The sequence below is a fragment of the Misgurnus anguillicaudatus genome, chromosome 20 (assembly GCF_027580225.2).
Source record: "Misgurnus anguillicaudatus chromosome 20, ASM2758022v2, whole genome shotgun sequence".
NCBI lineage: Eukaryota > Metazoa > Chordata > Actinopteri > Cypriniformes > Cobitidae > Misgurnus > Misgurnus anguillicaudatus.
In genome coordinates, this window is record NC_073356.2 from 20,845,167 (window position 1) to 20,857,322 (window position 12,156).

The following is a 12,156-nucleotide window of genomic DNA, read 5'->3' on the forward strand; positions in this document are numbered from 1 at the left end:
CCAAAGTCATAACAGCTTGTCCATGTTTGTCATACTTGAAAAATATGGGGGGGTGATAGTGTAAATTAATTGTAAATAACTTTCTTACAGTAAAACATATCTCAAAGTGATGCATATCTGCAGAAAGTAGAGAGTCTAAGCTTTCAAACAGTATCTCATATGTGGTACTGGGTCCATGACAGACGATTATAAATTTAAGGAAGATTTTATATTAAGTAATAATAAATAGTCCTGGACCCGGTACAGGGTCCATGTGTACTACTGAGCATTAACATGTGTTTCATAGAGCGGAAGATATGTTGACTGGTTGCCTAATTGTAATGGTGCAAAAAGTCAAAACCATAGCCTAGTTATCCCAACATTGTCAATCACGTTATCAATCGCAAACACTAATTTATTCAAACGTCTCTCTACTGAATTACCTACTTTAGCTTAATTTGCAGAGGATGAAGAGAAAGCACTTGTTTGATAAATGACCCAGTAGTGGAGAAATTATAACCTTTAAGAAATAATCTTTTTTGAGTAACGACCCCAACACTGACTATGTCCTCCTTGCTGGAGTGTGACATGATTTGTGTCATGTGCAGGTATGATGGATCACGTACAAACCAATAGGGTGTCGGAAGGTATATGTTTATACTTCTCATCTAACCACAAATTCACTATATCCGGATGGCGTGATTTATCTGGGTTTTTTTAACGATGAAAAGCCGGAATGAAAACTAGTTGAAATAAAATAGGAGTAACAAGGTTATTTTTAAAAGGTAAGGAGTAGAAGTAAAACGTCAACTGAAAAATAATTACTCCAGTAAAGTATTAATACCCAAAATTTTTACCTAAGTCAGGTAACAAAGTATTTGTACTTGACACTTTCGTTCTAAAGCCCCTTAAAAACAAGCCATTTGGTTGTGTCCCCTCCGTAGGAGTTTTTACAGGAAGTGAAGTGGGTAATCACAAATAAGCATACTAACAGGCTGGTGGATCGAAATTTAAACACAAAATTGTGTCAGCAATGTATGTTTGTGTGATTATTCAATAGTGTCCTAGGGTTGTAACGGTAACCGGTATGGCAACACAAGCGGGGGACTCTGACGTAATATTATTACAATTTGCGTCAATTTAAACACGTTATTTCTCCTGCACGAGTTTAAACGAAAGGGACTTGCCTACAGTCTCCACAGACCATCCCCTAAAAGTAATCACGACAGAAGTGGACAAAAGTGGAAATAGAGACAGATTAAAATGCCAGGTGTAAACATGAATGTGTCTCTCTCGTCCACTTGTGATCTGATCGACGAAACGGCATCTTAATACCACGTATGAACAGCTCCTAAAAGAGTAAGATAAAATGTATCTCTCTGAGGCATTATACATGCTAAAACCATTTAGTGTCACCTTGCCGTTGAATCTATAATTTTAACATGCACTACAGGCTGCGATACATCTGGCTCCAAATCTCTCTTCTGTGGTGCAACACTAGAGCCATCATGTGGCTGAAATAGAAGTTATACTTTACCAGAGGATAACATACTCTCAGAAAAAAGGAACAGGAAGGTACAGAAGTTGTCACAGGGGCAGTACCTTTTTAAAAAATACACTTTTGTACATAAAAAGTGCACATTATACCTCAAAAATACATATTGGTACCTTAGAGGTATACATATTGGCACCTCCAAGGTGCATATCTGTACCAAAATGGGACATATAGGACCCTGTCAGTACATTATACTTTTTTTCTGAGAGAGCAGTTTGCCTTCGTTGAGTGTGGGACAAGTTGGTGATTTTGAGTCAGTTAGGCAAAAAAATCAATTTCTTTGGGCAAAAATATGTTTTAAATATATGCTAAATACATTTTGTTGAAAGTAAAGCTTAATTAAATATATTTTTGAATTTAAAAAACAATAAAAATATATTTAGTTTTACCTTCATATATTAACATATTTTTCAAAATGTATTTCAGGGGCAACAAATACATTTCTAATTTTATAACCCATATGGCAAAAATATATGGCTCCTGGCCAAAATATCAAAGTTTCTATAAAATGTATAATTATAAAATGTATAAGTATAAAATATAAAATTATAAGTATATTTGTGCAGTTGAAAATATATTTAAAGGAATATTCCATTTTCTTAAAAGAAAAATCCAGAAAATTTACTCACCACCATGTCATCCAAAATGAGGATGTCTTTCTGTTAAGTCGAGAAGAAATTATGTTTTTTGAGGAAAACATTGCAGGATTTTTCTTATTTTAATGGACTTTAATAGACACCAACACTAACACTTAACCTCAACACATAACAGTTTTTTCAACGGAGTTTCAAAGGACCACAAACGATCCCAAACCAGGCACAAGGGTCCCATCTAGCGAAACGATTGTCATTTTTGACAAGAAAAACAAAAAATATGCCTTTTAAACCACAACTTTTCGTGTAGGTCCGGTCCAGCTCGACCTAACGTAATTGCGTAGTGACGTAGGGAGGTCACGTGTTACATATATAAAACGCACATTTGCGGACCGTTGTAAACAATAAACTGACACAAAGACATTAATTAGAATCAGTTGACAACAACGTAGGAACGGTCCTCTTTCAACACACTTGTAAACACTGGGGCGGAGTTTCGCGTTCGTCCTCTGTGACCTCTTGACGTCATGACGTATTGCGTGGGGTCACGCTGGCGCATCTAGACGAGAAGTTGTTGTTTAAAATTGCATATTTTTTATTTTTCTTGTCACAAATGACAATCGTTTCGCTAGATAAGACTCTTATGCCTCGTTTGGGATCGTTTATAGTCCTTTGAAACTCTGTTGAAAAAAACTGTTAAGTGTTGAGTTAAGTATTAAATGTTGGGCTCTATTAAAGTCCATTAAAATGAGAAAAATTCTGGAATGTTTTCCTCAAAAAACATAATTTCTTCTCGACTGAACAAAGAAAGATATCAACATTTTGGATGACATGGTGGTGAGTACATTTTCTGGATTTTTCTTTTAAGAAAATTGACTATTCCTTTAATTTTAATCTTTTCAAACCTACACTGTAAAATAAAACTTGCTGCACTGTAAAAAATACTTTGCTGCCTTAAATTTTTTTGTTAAATCAACTCAGAAGTCATGTCAACAGAGATGAGTTGTCACAACTTATAAAATATAGTTGAGAAAAGTCAACTTAATTTTTAAAGTTATACAACTCAATACTCAATACACAATAATGGGTAAATTAAGCCTATTTTTACTAAGTACGAACACTGACATATGATATTGTGCAAATCATGTCGATAATGTATGTTGGGGTGATCTCTGTTATACATTACATGTTCTAACTGGTCATATGGCAGAGTAACCATCAATGCACTTACACTAATGGGAGCTAAACCACTTATAACTGTGCATAAGTGCTTTGGGGCAGGGTATTCAAAATGTATATAAACCTTGAGTGTTAAATATTTTAAAAACATGTCAGTAGTTAGGCCAACTTAGAGAGTAAGTAGAGTAGAAGAGTATTTCAAAGTAAAACAAAAAGGGACAAACCTATATTTGGTTGTAATTTAACCTATGGTGGGTTGTTTTAATCCAATGTTGGGTCAAATATTAAAAATTGAAATAATGCAGCATTTTTAGATTGTATGTGAATCTTCCTGAAATGTACTGACAGTGATGATCAGAATGAATGCAAGGAGCATGACAGTACAATTAAAGCAGACATTTTAGTTGTTACAATAAGGGTCAAAAACAAGACACACAATTCAGTTCAGGATAACAGCTAGAAAACCTAGAGTGGAAGAGCTTAAGGGCATTTTTATCCTCGGGCCAACTAACTAAAAGATGTGTCAAGATATTTGGACTGTTCAGACGATGTAACACGTAATAATGAGTTAAACTACATTTTTTGCTTACCACACTATCATAATGAATGAAGATCATAATGCAATTAATAGACAGTACTATAATTTTAAAGTAGTTGAAACCCTGGTTGAAAATGAAGTGGTTTTGCTCTGAAGCACCAACAAATGTGGTTAGGAGAAAGCTCATGAGCGCACTGAGCAGAAACAAGTGATCAAAACAGAATAATTTGTGTATGTGTTTAACATATATTTATTCCTGTATCAGTTACTAATGATGGTAATCATATTTGTTTGATTTTCTCAGATGCAATCAAATGTTTCATGGCAAAACTCATTAGTTACAACCAAGCGCACCCTTTGCATTTTAAAAGGCAAGAATTACAATAATCGTTGCCTTCATTTTAAAAGTGCCTTCTAGTATCTCATGGAAAATGCAATAGGAAATTACGAAAACATGACCATATTAAATTATGCTGATCTGGATGATGTTTAGTTTTCATAAAACCTTTTTTTCAATATTAACACTTTAATTCATAAATACATGAATGTCTGCATGTTCCGATTTTGAGCCAGTGAACCACTTTTACTGCTGTTTAGCACCACTTTTAGAGTGCACAAATAAAAAATGCAGAAAATGATGGATGATCATTCCTGGTTCATGTATAATATATAATTTGTGTATTTGATTAACAATTTTATTTTAGTAAAATGTAAATGATGAAATGAAAAGGTTACTTTCAATGTTAAAAATCCAACAATGTAGAAATAGACCTTCAAGGAAAAGTAAACAAGAAATGTATTTTGTAACATGAGCCGGTAGTTACTTCCAGTGTGAAGAAAAATGTAAAGTTAAACCACTAGATTAGTACAAAACTAGTTATTTCCAAACACATCCCACATTTATTCGCAGGACAAAACAAACTGAAAAGACATTGTATAAAGCTCAAGATCAAATCAAAAGATCAAATTTAAGAATATTTAATGCATTTTTTGCCACTAGTAAATTGATGCCGTTTTTGCCACTAATGTTTCTGAAAACCACAAACGTATTAGTTCTCACTACAGGTAAGATAACCTGTTTAACCTGATATTTGTAGTAGAACTATGGTAAAGCAAATGGTAATGAATCCACCAAAAACATTGTTACTTCCCTTTTCTACAAAATAATAAAACCATGATTACTTTTCTATAAAATACTACTAAAAACAGTAAAACATTATTTTTCGTATTCACGTTTTTCGTTGTTGTTAAACTGTCACGCGCCACTAGAGTGCGCCACAATGCTTTCGGTTTGTAAAGATTTTGTTTGGGGCGGGGTCTCGTGAGCTCATTCGCCTTCCCATTTCTATCATCCGTCCCACTACCGAACGGCCATTTTACAAATCCGATCGTGAGGGTGAAGGTGAAACACTCTTCGACGGAATTTATCGGCAAATCTTGACCACATCGCGTTTTTAATCGTATATATCGCTTTCGTAAATTCTTTATCATTTTTTCAATCAGCTACTTTGTGATCATGTCTCGTGATCGGTCCCGTAACCGCGGAGGATTCCAGCAACGAGGCCGCGGAGGCTTCGGGATGCGCGGTGGGATGGGAAACCCATTCTTTAGGAATCAAAACCAGCAGCCTTTCCAAAACCGTGGGGGCCATATGGGCGGTGGGAACAGGCCAAACCTGGGATTTCAACAAAATCAAGTCTCTACGCCGCAGAAGCCACAGGAACCCGCACAGAATAAGCCTGCTATCCAGTCACCGCCGGCCCAAGTTCAAGGCACGGCCCAACAGAGTAACGCCGCAGCAAACAAAGGCCCGTCGACGCCGCAGGCTGCAAGCGCCGCTAACGTTACTCCGAAGATCCAGTCTCCGCCGCCTCAAAATAACGCCAACGTGAAGAACCCAGACCTCGGTTCTCCACAGAACCAACCAAAACCTAACGTAAACGTTAATCAACCGAAACAGAACGTTAATCAACCGAAACAGAACGTTAATCAACCGAAACAGAACGTTTATCAACCGAAACAGAACGTTAATCAACCTAAACCTGGAATGGGGAATGGCCAGAAACCACCTAACGTTACTCCGTTAAAAGAGCCAGAGCAGGCAAAACAAAGTCCAAAAATGAACGATGACGTCCCTCAATCTCATGTAAAATAAACTACGAAATAGTCATTTAAGAGGAGAAAAGTTATCAAATATTGTAATTTAAAAAAATGAACATTATTGCTCGGTGGCGTGGCGTTGCTGAGGCACGTCCGCCATTTTGTAGACACTAACAATAGATGGACCCATGTTGGTGTTTTGATGCTGTCTTTTTCCCGTGTGAATATGAGATAAATAATAAGATTAGTGAACCTTTAACGTGTATCTATATTGTTTTACTGCTATTTTTAATTGTCTAGCGGTGCCTTGTTGGTAAAAGTAGCGTTATGTTTGTTTTGCGCAAACCTTTGCATCTGAAGCAAGGTTGTTTTTGGAAGAAGCGTCGACTAAAATATATTATTTTTTAATCTTAAGTTTAAGCAAATTCTAATTGGGTAATAATTTTGTGAAAGATGAATTCAACGTTTAATGTTTTGACGTGAAAAAAGCATATTCATTTGTCAATTGCTCTCATTTTAGGAGCTGAAGGCAACACTGTCTCTACTGCGCAAGCCTGGGGAGAAAACATATACTCAACGTTGCCGATTGTTTATTGGTAACTTGCCAAACGACATCACTGAAACAGATTTCAGGAAAATGTTTGCAAAGTTTGGGGAACCCAGTGAAATCTACATCAGTCAAAGCAAAGGTTTTGGCTTTATCAGACTGGTAAGATTTTTTTATGTGTTTTCCTTTTAAATCTTCTTTGTAACTGGTTCATGTAAATGCACACATCTAAAATTACATTAAGACTAATTCAGTCTTTTTGTTTATAGGAATCTCGTGCCATTGCTGAGATTGCAAAAGCTGAGCTGGATGATACTCCGATGAAAGGCAGACCACTCCGAGTTCGTTTTGCCACTCATTCTGCTGCACTGTCTGTGCGCAACTTGTCTCCCTTTGTCTCAAATGAGCTATTGGAAGAGGCCTTCTCTCAATTTGGAGTCGTGGAAAGAGCCATAGTTATTGTGGATGATCGTGGACGTTCCACAGGCAAAGGCATTGTGGAATTCTCTTCCAAACCTGCAGCTCGGAAGGCCATTGATCGGTGTAATGATGGGGTGTTCCTTCTTACAACGTATGTTGAAGATCTTTATTATGTAATGAGACAAAGGAGCCATTTGGTTTTATTAGATACAATAGATGCATGTATTCATGCTATTGTTTGTTTTTTGTTAGGTCACCTCGACCAGTGGTTGTTGAATTGTTAGAGCAGTATGATGATGAGGATGGTTTGCCAGAGAAGCTTGCCCAGAAGAACCCCACTTATCAAAAGTAAGTTCTAAATTATTATGTTTTTTTTTTTTTTCGGTTGCTTTAATCTCCGTCTCTTGCAAAGAAATAATCAATTTTTAACTCAAAATAGGCATTAATCAATATGAACTTAATTGTGATGTTTTTAAAGGTTTGTAGGTTTTTTATCATGTAAATTGAGATGGACAGATGGTGTGATAATCATTTGGGTTGGGGGTGGTGTTTTGGCAGCTGTAGGGCTGTAGGTATCAATTCTTTTTGTAATAGAGTAATCTAGCACTTGATCGATCGATTAATCAAGTAATCGGATATTTTTTTTTACCAAAACAAATAATGCATAACGAAAATTATGTTGCTGTAAAATGTTCAAGCATTTGGTTTTTATTTCTGAACAAAACAGAGGTATTGACATTTGGCTTTTATTTCTAAAAAAAACAGAGGTATTGATTCCAACTCCAACATTTGGCTCCAAAACTAAGCCTATTTATTGCTATTTTTACCCATTTACTGTTTATGCCAGTGCCAACAATTAAGCCATTTAATTTATTAATATGCACAACAGGTTTCATACTGTAATCTAGCCCTGACATCAAAGTAAATATCTGTTTTATGTAGATTTCTACACCTGCAGCATTTACCATTAGGTTACTAACAAATAATATATAATTTCTGGGGTGAGCCTAAGCAAAGTTATTGCTTACATAAGGTACGAGAGCCGTGCTGTATCGTGAATTAGTAACAGCTGAAGGTCGTTGTTATGCTGCGTTCAGACCAGCCGTGTTAAAGGTGTCATGTGCGAGTGATTTCAATGTAAAGATGCGGTAGACGCGATTCCATCTCATTTGCGCGTCTAGTTTGCGGGGATTGAGCGTTGACGCAGGAAACGAGCGAGTTGAAAATGTTGAACTTTGGCGGAAAAACGCGCCGCGTTAACCAATCAAGAGTAGTAGTGACGTGATTACATGAAGCGAGCGGAGTCGCAGTAGCCCCTCCCGTGACGCGAATTTCTGAGTGAATGTCTCGATGACTAGAATTTCACGCATGAGTGATGACAAGAAATCGTTACTTCGTATCAGCAGCAAATATTCTGTAGTTACTTCGTATCGGCAGCAAATATTCTGTAAGGAGCATCTCTAGTTTTTAAGCTAAGCTTGCAGGCTTCCCTGAATAGGGTCTTTGTTTTCAGTAGGCTAACCGTATTTGCATTTTCTGTATTGGATCCTATTAGATCCACTGCGGATGCAATTTCGTTGGGTTGGCAGCTTGTCTCGCATGACATTAAAAAGCCCACAGGTGTGTGCTTGGCATTAGGCATGAGCCGGTTTCAAGGTATACCAAGGTTTTAAACAGTCAAGGTTTCAAAACCACTAACATTTTACACAAAATTAATTAAATAATTTAGTCATGTAATTTACATTTAAATATGTTACAAAACATTTTTTGAAAGGAAATTATACTTTAAATGCTTTATTTTCACCCAGCATATATGTTGCTTACAAATAAAATGTATTGTGTCCAGTTTAAGTTGTTTGTATACATCTGAATAAACACTTCTTAGTGTTGCAATGGCAATACCGCAATACTGTGAAACCATGGTATTTTTGCTTAAGCTAATCATACCAGCCCATGCTCACTTGGCATCGAGCATCGTTATGATCATGACTAGTTTAACTCCTGCACGCTCACTTCATTTTTGTTTCTCCTCCTGTGTTTTGTGTAGGTCACGTGCATGACCTTGCTTTTTCTACCATCGTCAAGTTTTATCAATTAATTGTTAACATCCCTAATGTGAATACCCCGTATGAATGAATGGTCAAGTTTTGTGTGTTTATGGTCATGTATAGTGTATGGATGGAGGTTATGGCAGTATAGACAAGAATAATTTTTAAAACAAAAAAGCTATAGTGTAAACGGGGCCTTAGATGTACAGTTTATCTTGATGTTGTAAATCGTAATGAGCATGTTTCTAATGAGATTTTCTTTGACTTTAGGGAACGGGAGAACCCTCCACGGTTTGCCCGTCCTGGCACCTTTGAGTTCGAATACTCTCAGCGCTGGAAGTCTCTCGATGAGATGGAGAAACAACAGAGGCAGCAGGTGGAGAAGAACATTCGTGAAGCCCGTGAAAAGCTGGAAGGAGAAATGGAAGATGCCTATCACGAGCATCAGGCGAACATGCTCAGACAGGGCAAGTAGAATTCTACAATTGAATCAACACAAGTTTTTGCTCTCGAGTTTATTATTGTAACAAAAAGCTGTATTAATGGTTATCTTGTTTTTCAATAGACCTTCTTAGACGTCAAGAAGAGCTTCGACGCATGGAAGAGATGCACAGCCAAGAGATGCAGAAGCGTAAAGAGATGCAGCTCAGGTATGTTTGTGTAAAGTTTTGATGGTAGTTCTTTCCTTCATAGTTCATATTTTTCACAGACTGTCTCTGAATGTTCTTATCCAAAGACAAGAAGAGGAACGCCGCAGGAGAGAGGAAGAGATGTTGCGGCAGAGGGAGCTTGAGGAACAGATGAGGCGCAAACGTGAGGAATCTTACAGAATGGGCGGTTATATGGACAACGTAAGTAATGCAAACCCATATTAAAATGACACGTTGATAAAAAACCTTTTTAAACAAAACTTAACTTGCTTTTTTTCGATTTCTACAGAGAGACAGGGAGATGAGAATGAATGCTGGTGGAGGCATGGGTTTGTCAGGTACAATGCATATTAGATCTTATATCTCAGAAAATTAAGAGTGATTAAGTTGTTACCTCTAGATTAGTGTTGAGAAATGAAAACTAATTCTCTGTTCTCTTTAAAATATAAAGATATGTCATTTGGATCAGCTAGCCAGAAGTTCCAGTTGTCAGGATTGAATTTTGAAGCACAAGGATTGGCGGGAACATCACCGGCGGGCATGGCGTCCAACGAAATGGTAATGTATTTCTGAGACGAAAGAGCGAGTGGATGGTGTGTGCGTGTGTGTCTCTTGTGGTTCATAAGAACTGCGGCCATCGAATTTAGTTTGATGTTTTAAAGGTTAGGTTTGTATTTGGACGCTTGTCTGTGGACCTTATGTTGATCACCTATGAAATAATGATATTGCTACCAACTATTAGCACCTACAAAGTCAGCACTCAAGCTCAGCTTCCATCACCACTTTTCTCTGGTTGCTTTGCAAGTCTGTCTGTACTAAAGCCTGGGAAATGTGCAACTGTTTGCTTACAGCAGTTTTTTGTAAGTCCTGTCTTAATTGAGACAGGCACATTTATGCAGTGTTTGCTGTGTAGTATTGAAATTCTCAATATGGCATCTTTATAAAGACAAAGTCTGTGTGATGTTTTTTAATATGTGGTGGAACAATACGTTGAAATACTGTGCTTGTTTTTGTAGTAAACCACTTCTGTCATTGCACTTTTACAACCCCCTCCAGTCATATTAGCTGCAGCAGTGTCCATGTGAAAGTGCTGTTTCTATGTGTGGTACACTTTTCTTTTCAGTTACTTTTTTGTAGTTCGGAAAAAAGAGGCTTTTAGTGCAGATGGACTTCAAAGCAGCTTGTTCACAAAATGTAAAGTTACATTATTGTAAGTGTGTTACATGGCTGAACTTTTGAGGAGCTGATGTTGGCTGGCACCCATATTTTAATTAAAGTAATTATGGTTGGCAAAATGGAGTTGGGCTTGACCCTGTTCGCTGTGAGGAAATGTTGGCAGTTTCTTCCTTGGACTGTCGCTGTTGCAAACTGCAGGGCACTCCACAAAGACCCTGTATGTCTGTTGTGGTATACTTACCTGAATTTCTACTTTTAAGTGATTCCAAAGTTTTAAAGCATTTGTCTTTAAATACGTACAGCATTGTTTTTTTGATGCAACTGTACCATTTAAGACCACAAGTTATATTACCTGTGAGCTTTGAATATTACCGTAACTTAGCTTTTTCTTGGAAAGCTGTAAGGTGCATTGAAGTTCTCATAACAGCAGCAAGAGCAATTGCTTGCTTTTTGGATGCATTTTATTTTTTGTTAAACTTATGTGTGTCGTTGTTAGGAGGGCCACTCGTGCCAGAATCACAGGCATTGTAATTAGGGACAGTATGTACAATATATGTTTAGCTCTTTAGCAGGCTACATCTAAATTTGATAATCTGCATCTGTTTAAAGTTGTTTTGATGTCTTTCTGTGTCTTAAAGCTATTGTGTTTACCAAAGCATTTTACATGACTTAACAACGGCAGGCGCTTTTGTGAAAATGCAAGCCGTGTTAATTCGCAGACCATTTGTTTAGTCAACAAATATTATTATTGGGTTAACAGGGTTTCCCACAGAAAATGTGTTAAGGTGGTAGGGTTGGACAGGTGGGTGAGGCCGGGGGCGTGGCATCAAAGGGGCGTCATGATGAAAATTAAAATTTTTATTTAAAACACTCACATAAAACTTAATTTTGAAGAAACCATGAATGAACACATACCAGATTATTAATTAATTAAATGTTTTTGCCTCTAACGGGAATAGCTAAACTAAAGGGTTAATAAACACAAACTAAAGCAGATGTTGTAGAACGTCTGGCGAATGATGATACATAGCGCAAAAATTTTAAACTGATTATTTCCCACTATTAATTACATTATCTCAAAGAATTGTAGCATGTAAATAATTCACATAATTAATCTGAGCAAGAGCACTCAACAATTATATCTAATCAACAGGCACGTGAAACCTAGCTAGCAGGTTGCACCAGCTAACTTACTTTAAATTGGCAACAACTATAAACTAACATAATAACAGGCTTATATAAACCCAAAACATAAGTCCATTTACAGTTCTCACCAACATGTTTTATCAACTGGCTAATCTCCACACATGACGGACCACGTCTTTATCTCATTTCGGCCGTGTGGCGCGCATGCACGCTCGCGGTTTAAAG

At 37.0% G+C, this 12,156-nt stretch overlaps 1 protein-coding gene across 4 annotated transcripts in view; it reads left to right on the forward strand.

Annotated features, from left to right (window-relative positions):
* The first annotated feature begins 5,188 nt into the window (after positions 1–5,188).
* The window catches only part of sfpq (splicing factor proline/glutamine-rich), a 32,002-nt gene continuing 25,034 nt past the window's right edge, over positions 5,189–12,156 (forward strand). For 3 of the 4 annotated variants that reach the window (XR_012359723.1, XR_012359724.1, XR_008648521.2), the window contains exons 1-9: positions 5,189–5,990; positions 6,465–6,653; positions 6,761–7,062; positions 7,164–7,259; positions 9,230–9,426; positions 9,525–9,609; positions 9,696–9,810; positions 9,899–9,947; positions 10,061–10,167. Coding sequence is in view for 1 of the 4 variants with exons in the window: in XM_055220615.2 (XP_055076590.2) it covers positions 5,361–5,990; positions 6,465–6,653; positions 6,761–7,062; positions 7,164–7,259; positions 9,230–9,426; positions 9,525–9,609; positions 9,696–9,810; positions 9,899–9,947; positions 10,061–10,167 (1,770 nt within the window). In the remaining 3 variants the exon portion in view is untranslated. The remainder of the gene's footprint in view (positions 5,991–6,464; positions 6,654–6,760; positions 7,063–7,163; positions 7,260–9,229; positions 9,427–9,524; positions 9,610–9,695; positions 9,811–9,898; positions 9,948–10,060; positions 10,168–12,156) is intronic. The other variant, XM_055220615.2, reaches the window with a different exon arrangement.